The 24613-nt window shown below is 38.9% G+C and overlaps 1 protein-coding gene across 3 annotated transcripts in view; it reads left to right on the top strand.

Annotated features, from left to right (window-relative positions):
- Positions 1–17012, top strand: part of LOC116312311 (transducin-like enhancer protein 4) — a 45301-nt gene extending 28289 nt beyond the window's left edge. For all 3 annotated transcript variants that reach the window (XM_039620312.1, XM_031729697.2, XM_031729696.2), the window contains exons 9-20: positions 4675–4797; positions 6792–6845; positions 6935–7087; positions 7437–7569; positions 7820–8007; positions 9376–9452; positions 9591–9840; positions 9966–10213; positions 10417–10564; positions 11443–11593; positions 11810–11886; positions 12702–17012. In XM_039620312.1, the coding sequence (XP_039476246.1) occupies positions 4675–4797; positions 6792–6845; positions 6935–7087; positions 7437–7569; positions 7820–8007; positions 9376–9452; positions 9591–9840; positions 9966–10213; positions 10417–10564; positions 11443–11593; positions 11810–11886; positions 12702–12809 (1710 nt within the window). In that variant the 3' untranslated portion in view covers positions 12810–17012. The remainder of the gene's footprint in view (positions 1–4674; positions 4798–6791; positions 6846–6934; positions 7088–7436; positions 7570–7819; positions 8008–9375; positions 9453–9590; positions 9841–9965; positions 10214–10416; positions 10565–11442; positions 11594–11809; positions 11887–12701) is intronic.
- Positions 17013–24613: the final 7601 nt, after the last annotated feature.

Raw genomic sequence — 24613 nt, 5'->3', positions numbered from 1 at the left:
AAAAAAGACATGTTTAGAGCATAGCTTCACTTCTGCTCGCTCAACTTCTCTGCGTCATTTTTGTACTTTGAATTTTTTTTTTTGTTGAAATAAAAGGATAGACAAGTTTTGATTTTTATTCATAACACACACAAAAGACTGTCTGTGATGAAATCTTGATGTTGGCTTTAAGGATGTCTATGTGCATGTATGTGTTTATGTAAAAGAGACTGTTAGAGACAGCCATCAAAGTGAAAACAGTGCTGTGACATTTCCAAGATCCTAAATATTTACACATGTAGTATTTGATTTAAAACATTGCTGTAAAAAGATATTGTTAATATGTTCCCACAAAGCTCTATTATGGACTGGCGACATGTTTGGGGTGCATCCTGCCGCTCGCCAAATGACAGCTGGGATAGGTTCCAGCCCCCCCGCCACCCTTAATTGGATAAGTGGTTAAGAAAAAGGATGGATGGATGTTCACACAAATGTCCTATTATTAAATTTTATTTTATGCTTATCAATGTAATAGGAAATTAAAGTGACCACACTAAGGCGTAATGAAAACATTAGAAGCTTCTGATCTTATTGTCATTTTCATATTCTTCACTTGTGCTTTGTGTGTAATAAAAATATCAGATATGGGAAACTGGTAACAGCTCGGGAAGAAAAAAACAAAACAGTGTGAAAGAGAAACCCCCGGGTGAGCAGAGAAGAAAGTGCGGGGAAAAAGCACAGTATGGTTAGTGAAGGAAGGAGGGAGCAGAAAGAGGCAGTGCAACAGATCACTGTTCTATCCAGCGCTTGTAGTAATTAGTCCCTTAAGCGCAGCGTTTTTCCCAAGGCAAACATTTGGTTTGTTGAATACTCAATGAGCAGATTAGCATTTCTTTATACCAGCAGCCTGAGCGCACACACTTTTACACAAACACGCATGAGTTTAGAAGCCTGTGCATGTGTGTGTGTGTTCTTTGGTGTTTTGGAGTAGGCGGAAACAGGAGGAATGCTCTAACTGGAGGTATGTTTGTTATCTCTTGCCCCCCATGTAGTTCTCTCCTCCTCCACACACACACGTTCAAACACACCTGGATGCACACGCACATACGCTCAGAGGTGTAGGCACCATGATGGGAGAGATTAGCAGTGTGTGTGTGTGAGTGTGAGGTCACAAGAACACTTTGATAAAGATAGAGAGAGGCCAGAATGATGGATGCCTTTCATTAGTGCCCTGTGAGAACACACACGCACACACACATGCAGAGCTGCTCTTTGACATGGCGGCCAACAGTCACTTCATGAAACCAATAAGCCCCTTGTCAGTGGTCTGCAGTTGCCTTGGCAACAGTCCACAGAGTACAGTGTGTGTGAATTGCATGAACATCTGTGTCTTAATGTCCTTGGCGTTAGCACCTCACACACTGATAAAACTACGTGAATGTAAACGCTACTTGTGTGTGTGCTTATGTGTGTATAGACGCCAGTACAGGCAGTCAGTTATGCAGTTACTTTATGGTGTGTTCAAGGACTACAACTTCACAGACCTTTTATTTTTGGTGGGACTGATTATGAGTACACATTAATTGCTGGATCAGTGGTCAATGACAATTTAATTTTAATTTTATGTTTTTGGTTTTTTAATTTGTGGCGTTTTCTTTTAGTCATTTTTGAAATGCAAATTCTCACAAACAGGTTTTCTTTTTTTTAATTACCTTAAATGGAAATAGACTCGTAGAATCACATAGTAACATTGTAACCACCTTTGTCTGTCTGCGGGATTTTTTTTTTCTTTTAAAAAAAAACAAAAACAGGAGGAATACATTTCTAATGAGGTCGCTTTCAAGTTTAGACTGACCTTTACAGGTAATCACCTGTTGAAGTATAAATGCAGTGCAGCTTGTTGTTTGTGTGATCACTACAGTGGCCTTCTCTTTCTATGCTTTTTGTGTTGAATTTTGTTGCTGGTAAACAAGCTGTACAGATGCAGTCTGCTTGTCTTTGTTTATGCCGGGATGCTCTTTAAAAGCTCTGCATACAATGTACAGTCTGGCTTCCCATGCTGTGTTGGCTGCAGAATAATAAGTGACAAATTGAGCTGAGCAGAGTGAGAGAACTATTAGACAAAATTACATCAAGCCAGAGTTCTAAAGATTTGGGGTTTTTGCAGAAATCATTTGTGCAGAGCCCCCTGTGGTCCAGCGTAGAAAAAACATATTCGTTTATAAATTCACAATTCTTCGATCTGTGCAGATTTGCTGATGACTTCAGAGAACAAGAACGTCCCTTGTAGTTTAAAACTGAAAGGCTGGTTTTGAAGTTATAGCACAAATATGGACACTCTGTGAGGGAAATCTACCCTTAGATCTAGATAAATTGGACTTACTTGGGCAATGTGGTTGTCGCTAAAATGTCTCTGAACAAAGAAGTTGTTTCTTTGGAGAAGAATATGAGAAGATTTGCACATTTACACACTTTTTTCCTGCTGCACCTGGGGGGGTTCTGTGTTTTTGTGCATGTTGATGACACAGGATTTTCAAATAGCATCTCTTGTGCTATTTTTTAATTTGCATTTTCTGTGATAAAGTGTGGAGTTAATTTGATTGAACAAGTGGCTCTGTGTGTAATCTCTATAAAAAGACGTATCTTCTTATAAATATGCAGTTTGTAAGTAAAATGTATGATTTTTGGCACCTGGAACCTTTCTGGTTTCCATCTGGTCGTCTGCTTGTAGCCCTAATCCTGAGCAGGATTTGGTTGCATCTAGTTAAACAGTCTCTGTGGAGAGCAAAAGAAAAAACACATTTGCTCAAATGCAATCTTGAAAAAGCTTAGTCTTTTTATTACCTTTACTGAACCTAAAGTCTTGTGTGTCCACTGGCTACACCAGAAACCCCCCAAAACTGACCTGTTGCTCCCAGTGGATGACTAGAAATGGAAGACGGACAAAGTTTGATTTTTTGGAAAAGGTGTCAGACTCAGGTGCAGCAACTTCTCAGTGTCAGGCTGCATTTGAACTGCATTTGAACTCTATTTTTATAACCCTGTGATGCACCCCAAACATCCACGCTGAGCTTTGTTGGTCTTAAATTCACGGTGCTTAACAACAGCATAGTAACCTGCAGAAATGGGCTCATCCTGGACGTCCATGCTCCTAATTACCCGAGAGACACTAGGGAGCGAGACTGTTTGTAAAGCTGAAAAACACAAAACACTCGAGGTTGCAGATATCATTATCAGGACCTGCAGAATCAATTTGAAATGGGAGGCAAATATAATTATGATGTGAATGAAAATGAATACTCTCACTCAACCACACCTCAGAGGTCCTCGCGTTCATAATGCTCGTGCTGTCGGCAGCGCCTTCATTTGTCTCTGCGGCAAAATTAATTTGCTTTGATGTTTTTGAAAGAGCTAATTTGCAGGCTAATTAATCTAATCAGTCTGGAAATAGAGCGACACAGAGTCAGGGGCTCAGTTTGCCTCGTCTCACTCAAGACGAGACACACACCTGTACACACACTGACTCCTTAACACTGTTTGCACATATGGAGTACTAAAATGTAAACAGGTACAAGTGCTGCCTGAGCAGCACGCTCACGCACACAGACACACACACACAGTGAACCCCTCACTCCTCCCCCACAGAATCTTTGTCATCAACACTTGCAGCACGGCAAAGGGCAGCGGAAAGGTTACAAGCGTGAGTTAGTGGAAAGGTCGAGCTAAAGGTCCTGCTTTATTTTTCTTCTCTGTCCATCGTCTGCTGGGTAAGAAGGACCTCCCAATGAGTGAGTGAGAGAGAGAGAGAGAGATCAGCAGAGGCAGGCAGAGCTGGAGGGGAAATGTTTAGTTGACCTTATTTTGATCCTTGCGTCTCAAAGAAGATTAATCCTTCAGTAATGGTATTTAAAGGATGCCATATTTGATTAAGAAAGAGAGACGTCAGCGAAGCCCTCCCCGTAAAGCTGCGATGTTGTAGTCAAACTGTCAAGGCTGCAGTGCTGCTTTTGTATTGTGTGATACAGTAAAAAGGAAATTGTTTTGACAGCCAGGGGATCTTTTAAAAGCGATACAGAAATCTAGCCGCGGCGTACGTTGTGTCTGCACCGCTCAGCTTTGTCTTTTTGCTCAGATTGTTGACTGACCGCACGGCTCTCAACACATTCCAAAAGTTTCTTTTAACGGTAAAAGCTCCAGCTTACATATTTCCTATTAGTCTGTCCTGGGGAAGATTAGTAATTTATCTCAACTTTTTTTGCCTTTGATAATCACATCTTCTTCAGTGGAGCTTGGATGATTCTTTCTGTGTCCATTTGGGTTGGGTTTCACATCCCAGAAAATGTAACCTAATCTTTAAATTAATGTTTTTGTTGAATACAAACAAATGTAATTTTATTTTAATTTCCCTTCTGTCCGGAAGTGTGTTTTGGTGCTATTAGCACAAGTTTGAGTTATTTGTTTCTGGAATTCCTGCCTTGAGTCAATGGAAATGAATGATTTTCTGTTTGGTATAGCAAAAACCAGTCCTCTAATAACTATTTTCCACAGATGTCTGAGCTAGAAAAATGGCCTGTTCTTGTCTGATTCTGCCTGATTTTATTATGATTTTCCAGTGCAGGGTTTATGTACTTTAGAAACAAAAAAGATCAGTTTTAATCAGCTTCAGTTAAGTAAATGGTTGTTTTTTTCTTCCAGAGCTCATCTGTCTCTCCATCAGCCAATTTTCGAACTGGAGAGAAGCATCGAAGTTCAAGTGATTATTCCTCTGACAGCAAAAAGCAGAAGACAGATGATAAGGAGCTGACCTCCACACGCTATGTGAGTGAATATGCTAAAATGAATCGTTTTTGAGCTGCGGAGAAGATTTATTATTAAGCTCATTAGAAAGGATTAGGGACAGGGAGAGCTCAATTATTGAGTTCTCTTGTGATTACATGGCCCTGTACTGTCATATCTACAGTAACTACACTTTTTTGTCTAAATGAAGTAAACTGAGATTAGTTGTTCTTTATTTCAGAGATGAGATTAGGAGAGCTGTACTTTCTAAAGAATCCACCATTATTTTTCATGTTTGCCCAGCTGAAGCTAGAGACTTGTAGAAACATGGCACACCAAAGGTCTTTGAACCAAGGATGATGCAGTTTATGACCTGTAACTCAGTCAGATGACCCACTGGGATGCTTTTGGTGAATCCGTTTTGACCATTATATTTAACAAATGGCGTGTAGCCTGTGAGCTTCAGGCAGGCAAGTCAATCTGCGCTATGCTGTACACATGTAACACCCCTCACTCTCATCATGTTATATACCAACCATACCTATAAACATTATTTAAGCTGCCAAATTTCTCATGTCATCTTCTGATATGTCTGTGGTGCTGCTGCCCTGCAGCACTGCCTGCTGTTTCAAGCCTTACCACCCCACAAACGCCACCTTCAGCCGCTTTGTTAGGTACTGCTCAGCTGCTCGTTAATTCAAATATCTGATCAACCAATTACAAGTCAGTAACATGCAGACATGGTCAAGATGACCTGCTGAAGTTTAAACCGGGCATGTTTGCTTGTCTTATGAGCCTAACATTTGAATGGCAGCGTCAGAATTTGGCACCAATGATGTGAAAGCATTGACCCATTCCACCTCGTATTAATGGTTCAGTATAATGGTCTGTGGTTAATATTTTCTTGGCAAACTCTGAGCCCCTCAGTAGCAAATAGGCATTGTTTAACCTTCTAAAGCGTAACCTGTCACTGGTGTTAGACAGGTAACAGTTGATTTCTGAAAGCAGCGACTCTGCGCTTTTCAGTGATATTAGGGTCATTACGGTAATCCCACATGTCGCAGCACTATTGCAAAGACGAAGGTTGGTTGAAACAAGAGAGAGTGAGTGAGTTTGATGGTGCTCTACAGAAAACAGACATCTTATCACTCATTTGGGTTCATGTTATTGCTTTGTTTTTGCTGTTTTCTGTTTTTTGTGGTGCCCCGCGTGGGATTACTGTAAAGCACAGAGTTGCTGCTTTCAGGAACCACTGGAATTTTCTGATTGGTTCAAGAGTTACAGTAGTTTGATCTAAAAGTTTGACGCCCCCATTGGTTTTAATGAGTTAAACAGCTTACCTTGGTATTGTTGTTGACCGTGTCCATCCATTTATGACTAGAGTGTACCCATCCTCTGGCTGCTTCCAGTAGGATAATGTACCATGCCACAAAGCTCAGATCAAAGTGTTTTCTTCATGACAGTGAGTTCACTGTACTCAAATGGCCATTTGACGTGGTGGAAATTTGGGACGTGGTGGAGATTCACATCATGGACGTGCAGCTAACAACTCTTTGTTGCTATCATGTCAACATTGACCCAAATCTCTGAGGAATATTTTCAGCACCTTTTCGAGTCTATTTCATGAACCATTACAGCAGTTCTGAAGGCAAAAGAGTCCAACCCAGTATTAGCAATGTGTACCTAATGATGCCTATCATCAAATATAACACATGTGGGGGGTGTGGCCTCAGACTTCTTCTGCTAAAATACATTATTACACTATTTTATGGTCTTCTCTCACAATGAGGGAACTACTTGATTAAACGGAATTTGTACATGAATTTATTATTAGGTGTTGAGTTCAATAAACTGATTACGATTTGTGTTCATATAATAAATTAGTTTAAATAAATGTAAAAAAAAAATGGACACACAGACATGAGCATACACACTTTTCAACAAAGAATAATTAGCTTGTTGCCTATTCTCAAATCTACATTCTAGGAAATGTATTTTATTTACTTTTGTATGGTCCTTGTTTGTGTTTGACCCAGGAAAGTGATGGAGAAAAGAGTGATGACAACTTGGTTGTGGACGTCTCCAACGAGGTACAAAATATTACCTGCACACTACCAAACTACCATCCTGTGTGTTACCTGTTCAGAAAATGTGAATTATTTCGGTTTAATGCTTACAGGATCCAGTGTCTCCCCGAGGAAGTCCTGCACACTCTCCTCGGGAGAATGGGTTGGACAAAAGTCGCCTGTTGAAGAAAGACCCACCACTGAGTCCTTCCTCAATTGCTTCCTCCAGCAGCACACCTTCCTCCAAGTCTAAAGATATTAATTTGGTGAGTCATTTGTGTAGCCTCCTTTTCATTTCATTTCATTTCAAGCATTATTTAACCCTTTATTTAGAGGGTTAAACAATGCTTATTTGCTTCTGTAAAAGTGATCAAATAGTAAATATGGCAAATTGGAAACCACATGAAAGATGTAAGATGAAATCTGAGAGATAAAGGACACTATTCGACATTTTTATAGAATATCAATTTAACGAGTCTTAGAATAATCTGATGCATGAATGCTCCTGCACTGTTATTATATTTGAAAAAAAAAGCATAAAGATTTCTTTCCATGTCTTTCAGCTCTGAAACCCTTCTATATGTAGAAATCTTTCTTTGTTAATTTGTCCGGTAGAATGAGAAGTCAACAACTCCCGTTTCCAAGTCCAGCACTCCCACATCCCGCTCTGAAGCCCCCACACCCAGCAGTGCCGCCACCACAGGCCTGAGGTCTGCACCCAGTAAATCATCAGGAGTTGAGGCACTGAGTAAGTGTTGCAAGCATAACATAAAACATCTCTGCCTGCATCTGTCAGTTGGTGGATATGACTCAGTGCAAATACATAAGTATATGTTTTTGAAAACTGAAAAAAAACATATTACCATAGACTAGCTTAACAAAAATCTCTGTATTTAAGACTAAACCTTTGCTGTAAAGGTTCAAAAAGAATAACCTTTGTACACCACAGTTGAAAAAGATAGATGTTTGTGTCACAATCTGGCTGTCTTGTTTTGTAGCTCCTGGTCTTCGCACACCCCTGGCAGTGCCCTGCTCGTACCCTGGCCCATTCGGAATGGTTCCTCACCCTGGTATGAATGGAGAGCTGAGTGGAACAGGAGCAGCCTACACTGGCTTGCATAACATTTCCCCACAGATGAGTGCAGTGGCCGCGGCCGCCGTGGCAGCCTACGGACGCACACAAGTGGTACCTGAACACTCACAGATGCGTGCAGACGGCAGACGTGAACATTAGCTACATATTTTGTCAGTGTTAAAAATGTACTTTAAAGAAAAAAATGATTTAGTGGAAAATAACTAATATTGTTTTAGTAGTGATGTTGGGTGATTCTAATAATTAGTCAATTTTTTGCAAGTTGGTGCATTTTTACGACTGTATTTTCAACCGTTTATGTCAGTTGTACTGAGAAACTGTCCTAAAATGGTAACCATGTGTGCACAAATGACCTCTGGGTGATGACAATCTTTCATCAGGTAGCGGGTAAACACAGTACCGTTAACTACCATCCCCACTGAAACTATGTGAGCGTTTTTGAGAGAATAAAAACTGAAATGAAAAAATCAAACTCATTCTGAAAACTAAACTGAATTAGAATAAAAGCTAAAAATGGTGGTCTCACCAGGATTTTATTATTATTTTTCAGCTGACTGTTGCTTAAATCTGCTTTGAAATGCTGGCATGTATCTTGAACCAAAAATTTTAATTGAAAATTTACTTCGAGATAATTTAGGAGTACAGCTTCATTTATAAAAAAATGTATTTAGCATTTCAACTTTTGATTAGTTTTAAGATTAATCCCAATGGTATGCTTATGTTCAATTAGTAAAAATGCTTAAAAACATTCTGCATAAAGAGATCTGAAAACTGTTTGGAGTTCATGGCGATGGGTGAGGAGGTTGAAGCAGGGCAACATGTGGTATTTACTCAACTAAAGAGTTGATTAGCAAAGCATGACCTGCAGCTAAGGAATGTGGACGAGGTAGAGCATAAAGACTGAACTGTTTCTGATGTTATTAACCATATATCATGATTCACGAGAAGAAGAAAAAAGTCATTGCAGCCTTTGAAAAATCTCCTGCCTCTAGAGCACACTTACCAGGATTTTCCAATAATACAAGAACAGGCCAGGGCACTTGTTTCTAATTTGACATGCTATTTATAAAACATCCTTCTCTTAATTAATTTTAATCCTCCTGTTAATTCAAAACACCTTGATGTCTGGCAATTAATTCCTACTGGGTATCTGTAATGACCCTACATAAACAGTGGGAAAATCACCTAGGTTAAGTCTAGACTTTTCTGAGAGACAAAATAATTTCCACATCAGAGTGTTTTTTTAAACACCTACTTGGTTTCTGCTTGAGTCATAGTTGGGATTAAAACTGATCATTTGTTAATTTTATAAATGAGGTTGCTGGATGTAAAAACACACTTCCTTTCCTGTCACGTCACTATAAATGCCTTCCTGCCCTGCACACCTGACTTCATTCAAGTCTTCTATTTGTTTAAGCATTTTTGTATATTTTAAAAATGTCTCACTTTTACGTTCTTTAGGTAGGATTTGATCCTCACCACCACATACGTGTTCCTGGACTTCCTCCTAACCTGTCGGGCATTCCTGGTGGAAAACCGTAAGTCTTTTTTAGTCTTTCTTAAATGGCATAATCATACTGAGAAAGTTCACAGAAACACACATATATTCCCCTCTGCTTATGTTTTCTTACTTTTCTCTCATCATCACCTCACACGACCCCTTTATTTTGCTTCAGAGCTTATTCCTTTCATGTGAGCGCTGACGGACAAATGCAGCCTGTGCCTTTTCCTCCGGATGCACTGATCGGCCCTGGCATCCCGCGCCATGCTAGACAGATCAATACTCTCACCCACGGGGAGGTGGTTTGTGCCGTTACCATCAGTAACCCTACACGTCACGTTTATACTGGTGGCAAGGGCTGTGTCAAGGTGTGGGATATCAGTCACCCGGGCAACAAGACACCTGTTTCCCAGCTGGACTGCCTTGTGAGTGCCACACATTGGTCCTCATGTAACATACTTTTAGAATACCGCACATTTTCAAAGTGTTTTACAGCCACTGGTTCCCTGCATGTATACGTTTCAATGACAGTTCTCTTTTGGCACATCAGAACAGAGATAACTACATTCGATCCTGTCGGCTACTTCCTGATGGACGAACTCTTATCGTTGGGGGAGAAGCGAGTACTTTATCAATCTGGGATTTGGCTACACCGACTCCTCGGATCAAAGCGGAATTAACTTCGTCTGCACCTGCATGTTATGCTCTGGCCATCAGCCCGGATTCCAAAGTCTGCTTTTCCTGCTGCTCCGATGGAAACATTGCCGTCTGGGATCTTCACAACCAGACTCTGGTTAGGTAAGGAGCTGGGGAATGTAATTTAGGGTTATTGAATTATGCTGAACAACAACAAAAAAAAAATTATGAACCGGCTATTAAACCAAAACAGCATCACATGTTGGCTACCCATTAGTTTAGTCAAGATGCTGATCTGGTTGATGTCAAGCCAACTTGAAAGAAAAACAGTATTGTTAGTTATGGGTTTGTCTGTTTCTCTGCAGGCAGTTCCAGGGCCACACAGATGGAGCCAGCTGTATAGACATTTCTAATGATGGGACCAAGCTTTGGACCGGAGGTCTGGATAACACTGTCCGGTCCTGGGACCTGAGAGAGGGACGCCAGCTGCAACAGCACGACTTCACCTCTCAGGTACACATTCATACACGTACTGCACCACGTGACTATTGGGAGTGATCATAATGAAGCAGTGTGGAATTTGTTCCACTCCTCCGGCAGCTTTCAGGTGTGTTCAGGGTTCAAAAATTTGGGTTTTGCACAGACGTCTATTATTATTTGGTGGTAAAATGTCACAGATGAAAATTGTGCACCCCAGGACAAGTCACTGCCATTTGCAGTTTGTGTGATTACTGTCTCGGGTTTTGATTTATTGCAGTCATTTACAAGCTCAGTTCAGAACATTTAACCCACACTAAAAGCCCGGCTGAGCCCTGTCCTCAAATACTTTTAACACTAATAATATGTGCAGGTAGAATTTAGTTTTTTTCCCCTTGTGAGTAGAAAAGCAGCAATAATAGACCATTACTGCAATTTTCCTGAATAGAGCCATTTCAGTGTGCACATGAGGAGGTGAGTGTGCAGTAAAGAGAGCTCAGAGAGGACAGTCATGGCTGATAGAGTTCTTAGGCTTTCCAGTAATGTCAGGTCTAGCCCCACTCCCCCCTGCTACAGCTTGAGCAAATCTAGAACCATTTGACAGAGAAAAGAAGTAATGGTTTACAAGCTTTTTCAGCTATTAGTTGTATTCTGTGCATTCATTTTGCTCTTCCATAGTGTAAAAAAAAGGGATTTTTAAAAAACAATAAGGACTTAACTATTCATCTACCTCTTTATAATGTAAAAGGTTGGGGTGTGGGACTATAACATTTTTTTGGAACATCTATCTGTGCCGACCTCCAATAGACAGATGCATACCTTGCCCTAATATAAGAGATATACTGAGTATTATTTACACAGAATATAGGGAGACATAGCTGTCATTAAAATGGGTATGTTGGTGTTGGTTGCAGATCTTCTCACTGGGATACTGTCCAACGGGAGAGTGGCTGGCAGTTGGGATGGAGAACAGTAATGTGGAGGTGTTGCATGTCACCAAACCTGACAAATACCAGCTCCACCTGCATGAAAGCTGTGTGCTGTCACTCAGATTTGCGCACTGTGGTAAATATAAACAACTTTATTGAGATGATTCTGTTGTCACCAGTATTTTGCAACATGAATTAATATATGTGCCAGGTCTTGAGATGTTAACGATGAGATAATGGTTTAGCACCCGAGCGAGCATATTAACCTTCACTTAAATAATTTACTTTGGCTTTTAAACATTTAAAGCGTTTTTTGTTGCCGTAGCCTAATGCAGTTGTCGATCCTCTGCAGGGAAGTGGTTTGTAAGTACAGGAAAAGACAATCTCCTAAATGCATGGAGAACCCCATATGGAGCCAGCATATTCCAGGTAAGTGGGCAAGAACACAACCATGGATGAAAGGCAACTGAGAGGCCAAGTGCAGCACAGCGTAATAGCCAAGAGTTATGGATTTTAGAGAAATATCCCAGGGAGACATATCAAACACCGCTTTTGCTCACTGATTGTAAAGTTTAGCTATCAGGGCTCTATATAGAGGACCCAAGAGTATGACACAAAAGACAGATGGTAAAAAGCAAAAGATGAGCTTTAGTCACAAAAGCAGATTCAAGGTTATAAAAAAAAGTACAGGGAGCAGCTGAAGCAGAATCCTGGGCACTTCCAAGGTTAAAAAAAAACATTGGGACTAATCTGGTGCAAAACGGAATTGAGCAGCAGAACACCAAAGAGCTAAAGCAGTAGCAGTAGGTAATGTGAGACTGGGAGTAGCCTGCTGAGGGGGCTGATTAGATGAATGAAAACATATGAGAAGAGGAACAGGGAAGAACAGGTGATGCAGCAGGTGGGAAAGTGAAGCAGGTGAGAATCAATTATGGGAATAAATAAACTGGACTGAATGAATTACTAGATTAAAAACAAAAAACACGCAAGTGGGGGTGTTATTTCTTATTTTTAATAAAGAAAAATAAGAACTCTTAACAAGTAATTCTTGGATATTCCTTGGATGAAATTACTTTCCTAATGAAAATACAGCAGTGAGAGTTTGTATGACTGAACTTTTGCAGTTATTGTGAGATCAACAACCTTCTGTGGCTTTACAATAACAAAAAAGCCGTGTGTCTGCGTGGCCTTCATCTTTCTCACCCTTTTTATACATTTTCTTGCATCTTTTATTCCCCCGACAGTCAAAAGAGTCATCCTCTGTGCTGAGCTGTGACATCTCCATCGATGATAAGTACATTGTGACGGGATCAGGAGATAAGAAGGCAACTGTCTATGAGGTCATCTACTGAGAGAGCTGTGCTTGTTAAACAACAAGGCCATCCTTCCATCCAACCGTGTGGTCTCCTTCATCTGTGTACATTTTTTATGTGTATAGGATAAACTTAAAAGGAACAAACCAAACATTTTCTTGGACCATGACCTGCTGACCTTCTGGCTAGTCGAGGATCAAAACCAACAAGCGGACCCAAGCACAGATCTTTTTTTTTTCTTTTAAGTGACTTTGTGTTATTGTGAGGATGAGTGAATGCTGTTGGGCTGTTAACATTCCTTTATGTTACCTTTGACTTAAGCCTCTTATATCATTTTTCTTTTTTCAGTGTGTAGACTGTAAAACAAGCGCTACTGTTCACATACATACTAATCTGCCTGTGTACTTTATACATACATAGAGGCTAAAATGTATGCAAACTAGGTGGCAGATCAGAGCCGTAGTGCTTCTGGGCTACTCTGGAATATCAACAGCCAACCTGCACACAACTAATGCTGATGGTGTAAATAAAGGGGCAACGCTAATAATAGCAACAATTTGGTTACTTTTTTGCCATTTATATTGCCATGTGTTTTGAGTCTGCAGCTGAGCTTTCTTCACATTTTGACATCCCCTCATTATTTCTGTGCTTAACTGCATCCTGCAGATGTGTCGCCTTAATTGTGACGATGGCACATTCATCCAAAGGGTGCAGGACACACATAAATATAGCACTTGCGCACATGTAAATGGGTTTTTCAAGCAAATATATCAGAGGCTCCATTTTTTTAAAAGTATCGAAATTATTTTGTGAGGCAGTATATTCGTCTTTAATTTGTTAGTTATGGCTTGAATTCATGTACAGTGTGTTATTTCATCACACTGATTTTTCCTTCTTTGGACTATTAAGATACATGCCGTTTTTTCTTCTTTTTTTTTAAATAACTGTAAGAAAAAGCTTCCACCTGTGAAAAACATCAACAAATTTCATAACAATCTATTTAAAAAGGTTGTGTCAGGCCCGCTTAAAATAGTATTGTCCATCAAGAATTAGTTTAGAGTAGTTTCTTATTAAACATGTTCATATATTCAGTTTTTTTAGAGATAAGATCAATAAGACTTCCTTCTGAATGCTAGATGTGAAGATGCAGCCAGGAGGACTTAAGCCTGGCTCAGATTAGTATGGATACTCAACTATGCCTACTACAAGATATCTGATCATTGCTGTGAGATTTTCAGGCAACAAGAATTTACACCTAGAAATATCTGGTAAAAGAAAACTGCATATGAATATGCAAAATTTGGAGACAAGGGATAATATTTCAGGTACCACAAGTTTTCCGGTTACCATGTGTAGTTAGAATTGATCTATTACTCTGAGGAGACACTGGTTGCATATACATAAATGGTCCAAAGTATCCAAAGTATACAATCTAGAAACTACTAGCTGTAGTCTAATGAGATAATGATCATGGTTTTTGTTTTCATTTTATTTATTAGCTTCATTTGTAATTAATGGCTATACTGGATGGTCCAAACTGTTGGCTATTGTTCCATCAGGTGATAAATGAAAGGGTTCCTAGACCAACAGAGAGTAGTGCTGATCTTCTAATTCATTCATTCCCAAACTTAAAAATGTTGCCAAACAATTTGAAATCTTAAAATTTTGTGCGACCAGCCAAAAACATCAATCACAACTCTCATCAACACATCAGTTGAAGACAAAATAGGTATTTATTTAGAATTTTGTCTCTATTATTTCCGTTACTCCATTTGTCCCTTTTCCCAACAACGATGAGTTAAAAATACACAAAACATAGGTAGAATAAGCCAGTAACTTAATTCATCAGCTTGACTTTTTATATGAGTTCTGGTTATGCTTTAAAATGTAAATATATAATCATAAAATATGATCATAAATACTGTTTGGGCGCGTTTGGTTTAGGGCAGGCAAGCCCTTTCAAGACCCAATTGAAATACCTTTGAAGGCCACAAGGAGGCAGCCACAAACGCTTTGGGAAATCACAGCTCTGATCTAAATCTTAGCAAAAAAAAAAAAAAAAAAAAAGAACTGTTCCTTTAAATACCGTTGTTTGTTTACCTACGGCATCATTTTCTACCTGTGTTCCTGAATTTGCTCTTGTAGTTCAGCTTCTGAGTGAAGTAAGAGCTGTGTGTGCGCGCGTGTGTGTGTGTTGTATTTATGTCTGTATTTTCGACTCTGTGGGCACTGAACAAACTAACAGAATTGCCCTCAATGCCCTCTCTACTGACTGACTTTTGCACTGTCTCTGTCCCTTAGCTCGGACTTCTCTGGATGCTCGCTTCCTACTGATAGATTTCAGTAAAACTGATTTATTGGTGTTTGGAGGTCAGTCACCCCTGCCTGGATTTTCTGTTAAGACTTGGGAAAAACAAGTGGTCAGCGATATGGTCTTGATTTCTCTTGGATTTACGTCTGTTGGCTTGTAGAAATAACACAGTGCCTTTACGCTATACTTCTGCCCTCCTTTTGTCCTGCTGCGTTCATTTACATACGCAGAGCTGAAATGTGTCTCCTCTGTTGGACAGGTTGTAAAAAAGTGTTTTTGAGTGTCTTGGAACATTTAAGGATCCTTTTTAATTACAAGGATCATTTATCAACAGTACTGCTGAAATGATCATAAATTTCCAGAACCAAACTTTATTTCAAACACTTGGAATACAATATTGACCAGTGGAGTTAACCAGAAATTAACTATTGGAGTTAAAAAGTTTTTTATTCTTTGATATTTGTTGCTGTTTAGCTTTAAGAACTTGTTTGTTGCTTGTAATTCATTTGTGTTATTACATAGTTATAACATCAGTCCCACATCACATTAATCTACAGGAACGTAAACACAACACAATGAGTTTTTAGCACAGATTTATGTCACCAAGATTCTAATCTATAATCATCCAATCAGGATGGATGCCAGCTTATCCTAAACAGGCATTTTAAACTTTCTTACTAAACCTAACTATCAGGAGGCATATGTTAAACAGTAATAATTTTAAATTGAGTGCCTAAACCCAATCTCTTGGTTTAGCTACTGCCAGTTACTTTTGTTAGGTAAGGTTAGTTTGAGATGAGATTTTTAGTACTTTGGAGTAATTTGGCAACAAGAGAGACTGATATAGACTCACATCGTGGATGTACTAGTAGTGCCTGTCAGAATGAATTTGAAGACTATGAATGAAACTGTTCTTATATTACTCAGATCCGTCCTGTACTATTGCTGAATTCATCTTTTTCCATTTGAGGTAAATGACATGTTGCCAGCAACGTATTTCTGTACCTCATTGTTTACGCTGTTTGCTCTCATTTCATGAAATGGGAGGGGAAAAAAACTAAAAAGAAATGTGACCACATTTTTTTAACTACTGTAAATGACTGCTTTACTTTGAAAACTGATAAAGCACTCATGCTTAGTATTACCTGCCTGAGATCTACCTGCCTGTCTTATTTTAATAAGGTCTTAATTAGGGATATACTGATATATCGGCAGATTTTAGGAAAAGAAAAGTTTAAATTAAATACGTTATGTAGAAGCATGTTGGCTGTGGCAGATTGAAAGAAAGCCTTGTAATAAATGCACTGATCTGAATACAAAAAGACATTTTACAGTATGGTATGTTGAGCTGACTGGATTTCATACAGGAGAGACTGTATTGAAGATAATTTACTGTTATGGCTGTTTTTTGTTTGTTTTTTTACACAGACACTGTACATTTGAAGGTGGTTATAAATATGTTTTTTCACATTCCTGTTTGCTAAATTCAGCTATGCTTTCTGATCAAAATGACGATTCATTCACTTTGCTGTCTTGAGTGCTCTTTTGCGCTTTCTGCTCTTGAATGAATAAAACCTGGTGTCACCTCCTTGTACTATCTTCAGTCTTCATCTAGATAAAACATTAAAAAGGGGGAAAAAAAGGAAATGCTCTTTGGTTGTACTCGCTGTCATGTCAAGAGTCAAATCTGAATGTTACTCATCTTATCTGACTGCTACATGTTAGAAGGCTAATAAGATCTGGCACAGAAATGTTGTTAAACAGTAATGATGTGTAGAGCATTTAGCTTGACTGGTTATAACTTTACTGTAAACATGTAATTATTCGAGCTTACAGCAGAAACTTCCTGTTACTAGTTGAGCTTTTTTCATTCAATACAAAATGCCTTTGCTCTCTTTTTTCTAGTCTGTGCTTGATTTTATTAAATTACTGTGTGGACTGTTTTGTCTGAGCCTCTTTTACTGTTCAAACTAGAAGTCTGTAGGACTTTGCTCGAATGTATCGTTTAGGTTCCATTTTATTACCAAATAACATAGTTAACTGCAATAAAATTCCCCAAATAAACCACATTGTAGTTGCACTGGAAAAGCATCAGAGAAAGTGTGAGATTTATTGCTACATATTGCAGCAAAAGTATTACTGACAAGGATTTGAGATTTGAGTTTCTTCCGCGAATCAAGCAAGGGATCCTTCACTTGTTAGCTGAATGTGTAAACCACTGCACGATGGAGCTGCTATATTTAACATATTAGGTGCTATGTGAAATATAACAATGAGTAGATTTTGCCTACAGTACCTATGTTGGTGGCAACTTGCACTTTTCTATTGCACTCAGCGTCTGAAAATATTTTTTAGGTAAAGCAGCCAGCAATAAGAAAATGTTTAGTTAGTTATACTTGTTAAAACTAATGGACATTAGTATTCCTCACCCCTAACTGTAACTATTCAGTGCAAATGCATAACCCAGCCACCGCTTGTCTATACATATGCAATGCTGGGATAACTATTTGAGTTAAATTGCTAACCCTAACTACCACTGGTTTGTGGACCTTCAACCAAGAAGTCTTGACAAACTTTCTTTCATCTCTTTTTCCTAACCTGGAACATCAATCAAGAAATACTGGTCCACACTCTTCTACCACTTTTTCTGGTGAACAATACACAGTCAGCGAATTCCAGATGAGTTAACATCCTGTGTATTACTTTTGGTTCTCTAAATTGTTCTAATTGATGGACTGAGACTGGAGGAGAGTTATTAAAATAGTTTTTGGGTTTATTCATTGAAAATCGCAAATGTCCAATGTAGACTTTTTTGTGCACAAATCCATTTCCTTCCATTTATCCAATTCAGGGTTGTGGTTGGAGCCTATCCCAGCTGTTACTGGGCAACAGGCAACACCATAGATATATTTTTTTAAGAAATTAGTTGTGTAATGCACTGAGAAAGGTTAACTGATGTGATGTGGGGTATACCAAAGAAAATGCACTCAACGTGTCAGTTTTGTTGAGTAGATTACATGGGATTGTTTTTATGACATGCAGGTCAATCACTTGTGTCTCATTTTAAACTGAAAATCTAAGCTGCAGTTTGCAGATTGTCTTTTGTTTAACTGATTTAACATTAAATCTACTGAAACAACCTTCCATATATTCCCATCTTTACATTTTAAAACCTGCTTCAGAATCCTCTTTGCACCAAACTGATAGAATTTAATTGAATAAACTGGTCAAATAAAGTATCCAGTATGTCCACTGTTGCTTAGAAATCCCACATATTCACTGATTTTAAAGTACTCATAGGACACGATCATCTATGTTCACTTTAAAGTATACTGTGCGCCCCCAAAAAATTTTTTTATACCAGAAAAGATCCTGATTTTGACTGTAGTGTGTAGCAGGCCTTCTCTACATCCATATTAAATGAGCTGTGAGAAACAAGGGTTTCGAGTGTTTTAGTGTGGCATTTTAGTGCAAACTGACAGGTCAGCGTCTCTCTCTAACCTCCCATTGTGAACGTGCTGTGTTCACACAGAGCACAGCACTGGACTGCTAAAGTGGATTAAGTGATCTAAGTGAGGGCTGTGGAGGAGGACGCTCCACCATTACAGTGAATGATACTCCTGTTACAGCTCTCCAACCAGTACTTCACACAGCCAAAAGTGGGAGAGAAGGAGGAAAGGTGGGGATGCAATGTGGGAATGAGCCACCCTACTTCAACGTTTTATATTAAGAGCACTTGCAGCATGCAAATTGCCCACTTTCCTGACAGACACAGAAGTTGGATTAAACAAACAGGCCACACAATAGCAACATGGTGTTAGTGTCCATGTGATGAATCACACTGTTGCTAGATACGGCTCATAAAGCAAGATATATTTTGTAACAAAACTGCACATTTTGATATTTAAAGAAGGTATTTAAATTTATTCTCCTTCCAAAAACTGCAAGGATTCCAATAATCCAGGGGTAGACTAAAGGACGGTGCTGACTTTGATCAAGCGAAAGGCCACACACTGGATAACTGAATTGAATGAAAAGTGGTTACAGGTTTCAGTCTCAATTTTACTAACATGAAAGAAAAATCTGTCTAACTGATACATTAACATTTAATTTATCACACGTCTTTAAAGTGATATCAGTGATATCACTGCAACCGAGTTAACAAGCTGTGCAGACTCACTGTAGTCATTCACCTCGATTGTTTCCAGCCCTTGCACCATATTTGCCCATGTGTGTCATAGTCTGTAGGCATAATGTTCACAGAGTGCCACTTAACAGAATTATTGCAATACTCTGCTGACTTCGTAGCACTGTCAGAATTGCTTTAATCAACTCACCGTTTTACAGCACTGGCAGTACACTCTAGAAAATCTACAGGATTATAGTAGCCGAGTGAATATTTACTGCAGTTCCAAACAAAGACTGTGAAGGTGTCCTTCAGTGCACAGTTCACTAGAAACACTAAAGCTCTGCGATCTACGTAGGAAAAGGGATTCTTTAAGCTAGTATCAGATAATGATGTTTAGCAGGATTAGCATTTTAGCTTTGCATGCTAAAGTTAGAGTTTTTAAACTGAAAGTATGTTGATGCTCATAAATTTCGCATATACTTTGTCAGAAACAAAGTTACTGAACATTTATTTTGTAAATTAATCCCACAGTGATAAATAAAATGAAACTTAAAATTGAACCAAATTTAAAATTTCTTTCTGAGTGTAACAGGCAAGTCCTTAGTTTAGTAACAATACAACCAACTGTAGCAACAGTTTCCTCAAAATGAAAAGTTATGGGAGAAATTATATTTCAGTCGGGATCACGGAGTTCTTGATCCCGGAGTTATTCTCTGTAAAAACAAAAGACATCAAATGACTTTGAATACTAATATTAATGACTTAAACCATACTAAATCGACTACAATGTCAGCTTTAAGAATTACTCTGAGGTTAATTCATTCATATTTAACAATTTATTCAGGCACAAAAGCTCTTATGGTTAACTTTAGCTTTTATTTTCATTTTTTTTTATCAAGCCTCATCCACCTTCATGTTAAATCTGAAAACAGGGTGCAAACTTTAGCAGAAGTCCTTCAAAGTCCAGTGTGCAAGCCAGATGATCAGAGGTAGGTTTGGTGGGTGTGTTACCCAGTCAGCAGCAATGTGCGTGCAAACTCTGTTTCCGAAAGACACTGCATGTGTGTCTTTAGTCTTTTATTTCTCAGAGGACACCAAGTGCACAAAGGGTATAGAAATGGCAAAGTTTAGGCTTTACTGGGATTATGTCAGTGTTATAGTACTGTCTTTTATGGCCTTGCATTTGGCTAAATCTTTCATTGTCTGACTTACTAATTTTCATCTTATCCCATTTTCTGCCTTGCCTGTACCGTCACATCTATGAAAAAGATTGGATGAGACTACATAGGAGTCAGCATGTCCATTAACTTATCTGGGGAAGTAAATTTGACAGTGATTCTGTAATGAGATGAAAGATTTGTAAGAAGCTTTATACTTTTGAGCGATTCAAAAGCAGCATTTTTCACAACAGCTGATGGTGCTAACAATTTCTTGCCCTGTTACAGGGTGGACTGATGATTAATTCATATCTCTGCCATCTTAACGAGGTTGTGCCCGTTAGTGGGCGAGAGGGGTGGGCGCACTCTGCAGGGCTTTGATATCCTACATTCAAGGCTGTGTCACACATTAATGACTTCTTTGAGCTATGAAACGAGCGTCATTATCTCTTTCCAAAAAGGGAAGGATGAGAGATTTCAGCTCAACTTGTATAAAGACAGGGGAGGAATCAGTCATCATGTACTGACTATGCGTGTGTATGCGTGTGTATGTGAGACACTTCAGCACAGGAAGTGGACCTGAGTCAGAGGATGGAAAAGGTAGATTTTGGTGTGTATAGATCTACATGAACCAATCAAGTTTTGGAGGAAAAACATTTAGTTGAATGAGCTGAGGGCACCACAGTGTAGAGGTTAGCACTGTTGCCTCACAGCACAAGAGTAATGGGTTCCCTGGGAAAGCACCGGTTCTTTCTGTGTGTGTTTTCATGTTCTCCTGGTGCCTGTGTGTGTTCTTTTAGGTAGTCTGGCTTCCTTAGGCAGTCCAAAGACATCCATGTTAGATTCATTACTGACTTTACATCAGCTGAATGTGTGAATGTACGCTATGAAATAAGTTGTCTGTTTATGGGTCAGTCAAGGGTGTAGCCCGCCTCCTCCCTGATGACAGTTGGGATAGGACCCAACCCCCCTGTGACCCTGAATTGGATGACCAGAAGAAAATGTATGGATGAAAGATAACCCTGATATCACTGAAGATCATATTGCATCTGCATCTTTTAGGGCTGCAATCAAAATCACACCAAAAAAATCAAAGTTCAAATTGTTCAAATATCTGATTTATAACTACCTCAGAAATGATGCAGGGGAGTGCTTGAGTGGCCTTCCTATTAGTTGATAAGGTGGAAGAATTCACATCTGTATCATGAGTTGGTTCATGACTTGAAGTGTAATTCCAGCATAATTCATTTCAGCTGCTGCTTGAACTGCCATAGACGTCTAATCACTCGGAAAGAAATGGACTGGTCAGGGCATTCACAGTTCAGGCAAAACAAGGATAATGGTGGCTTTTATTCAAATATACCAGTAAGCAATTTCAGTGAGTCAGCATGAGCAGAACCCTGAAGCCAGCTCACCTAAATGGAACCAGCTCACCTAATGTTATTATCTGCGCTTTTCTGATTAGACTGTGAAAAAGTAAAAACACCTGTAGCTTATATCTTAAACCAATTTGCTTGCGAATTGAAATCTTTCAGTGCCCAATCTTTGGATTTGTGCGATATGCTGCCAGCAGGAGGTTAATCATTGTGATTTTGAAATAAATAGCTCAAAAACTGGAGTATCCCTGGATCCATGAAGGGATAACCTGCAGTATATCTGGTGATTCCAGAATGTTTCCTTCAGATCAAAATTTCAATCTGATAGCAGATTTACCACCCAAAACTTTGTGTTTTTAGAGTATAAAATGAATAAAATAACAAATACCAGTATTAAAATATTTATCAGTTTCATGCCTTGTATTTTTTTCCTTTTCATTTGCAATTCAGTCATTTTTCTAAACCTCTCAGCTATCAAAATGTTTTAGCTTTTTCTTTTTCTTTTTTGCTTTACTTTAAAAGAGGCTTTTCATGCCTCTACATCTATTCTGTCACTTCACGGCTGCTGCTGTGAAGAGTTCAAGGGTCACGGAAAAGTAGAGAGAGCTGAATGAGTGAGAGGGTTTAAGTTCACACGGAGAGTGGAGGATTGTATATTCCCTAAGAAAACAGGAGCAGTCATTTGAGTGGAGGTCATGGACATTTCCATGCATACTGATAGAATAGGTGGGAGCGTTGGAGGAGAAAGGCCTCTTAAAACCAAATGAACTAAAAGCTCTTGGTTTGAATGCTCTTCAGCCCGTACTTTACTCTACCTCGAATAAAGCACTCAGGTCAGAAGGGATGCTTTTTGAAGCTTTTAGGCTAACTCCCATTCCCACTTAAAACCAACTTTAGTTCCCATTTCTAAACAAGGCAAGGCCTTTTCCCTGCATTGGTTTCAGTGTTACTTGGTTTTCAGTGTTACTAGCATGTTTTAAAGACCAATTTGTGGCCACAGTTTGTGAAATGTTCAGTGCACACCTTTTTGAGAAATTGAAGATGTGCATTCTGAATAAGCCATTATTCATGCACATATGAGTCCAGTCCACATTTAAACCAATGCACATTTGATACCAACAGATCAGTTACTTTCTGACTTTTCTCAAAGAATTGTATATTTTAACCTGTATAATTGTGTGAAAGGCACAGTTCCCTAATATACAAACACTTTTTGTAAAATTACATTGACTAGACAATTTACCCCATTGAAACGACTACATTATTACTATAATGATCATCCTAACAATGAGCCAAACTGAAAACTTTCAGTTTTCAACTTAAGCACCTTGAGGCAACAGTTGTTATGATTTAGTGCTAGATAAATAGAATAGAATTGAGTCTTCATTTTAAAATTGGATGTTTTGTTTTCACAAGGGAGACAGATCCCCACAGTGTAACTGTGTAAATAATATACAAGAAGAGTAAGGCAAGCACACACACTCATATAAGTTCAACTCAGCTGTAGTGCTTTTAAAATCCACATGATGGCAGCTTTGACGTGTGATGCTCTGCTTGGTCTCATGCTTTCAGAGAAGAAATACCAAAAGAAGTTTGCAGTTCTATCGCTTGGAGCCGATGCCTATTTTTTTTTTAATTTTTTATTTTTTATTTCCATCTGAAAATGCATCTGCAAAAATTTATTCAGAAGCCGATTTACAACCTTGAGGAAAAGTTTTTACCAACTTAGACCTCTACAGGGAGGTCTAAGTCATAGTCATTATTAGGCAAGTTGTATTTTTGAGGAATAATTTTATTATTGAACAACAACCATGTTCTCAATGAACCCAAAAAACTCATTAATATTAAAGCTGAATGTTTTTGGAAGTAGTTTTTAGTTTGTTTGTAGTTTTAGCTATTTTAGGGGGATATCTGTGTGTGCAGGTGACTATTACTGTGCATAATTATTAGGCAACTTAACAAAAAACAAATATATACCCATTTCAATTATTTATTTTTACCAGTGAAACCAATATAACATCTCCACATTCACAAATATACATTTCTGACATTCCAAAACAAAACAAAAACAAATCAGTGACCAATATAGCCACCTTTCTTTGCAAGGACACTCAAAAGCCTGCCATCCATGGATTCTGTCAGTGTTTTGATCTGTTCACCATCAACATTGCGTGCAGCAGCAACCACAGCCTCCCAGACACTGTTCAGAGAGGTGTACTGTTTTCCCTCCTTGTAAATCTCACATTTGATGATGGACCACAGGTTCTCAATGGGGTTCAGATCAGGTGAACAAGGAGGCCATGTCATTAGTTTTTCTTCTTTTATACCCTTTCTTGCCAGCCACGCTGTGGAGTACTTGGACGCGTGTGATGGAGCATTGTCCTGCATGAAAATCATGTTTTTCTTGAAGGATGCAGACTTCTTCCTGTACCACTGCTTGAAGAAGGTGTCTTCCAGAAACTGGCAGTAGGACTGGGAGTTGAGCTTGACTCCATCCTCAACCCGAAAAGGCCCCACAAGCTCATCTTTGATGATACCAGCCCAAAAAAGCAGGAACTCCAGCAACACTTGAGAAACGAAGAACAGCTTTAATAATTGACCAACGCGTTTCGGCTTGTGGCCTTCATCAGGGTCATAGTCTATAGTGTCATAGAAATGCTGCATTTAAGATCACTCTTTACACTATTTGTGTGAAGCTGTAGAAAAGGTTGCTATAGGGAGCTTGATTTAAATATTCCAACCATATGACATAATTATAGGATTTAGAAGTAACAAAAAAACAAGCAATATTCATAAAACTTGTGGTGCGTTTTCACAAATCTGCACATGTAAACCGTTTCTTTAATCAGAAGGTGGCGATATGGAGCTCT

The sequence above is a fragment of the Oreochromis aureus genome, linkage group 12, assembly GCF_013358895.1.
Source record: "Oreochromis aureus strain Israel breed Guangdong linkage group 12, ZZ_aureus, whole genome shotgun sequence".
In the NCBI taxonomy this organism is placed as follows: domain Eukaryota; kingdom Metazoa; phylum Chordata; class Actinopteri; order Cichliformes; family Cichlidae; genus Oreochromis; species Oreochromis aureus.
Note: the sequence above shows the minus strand (reverse complement) of the source record. Positions and strands in the feature narration are given on the sequence as shown.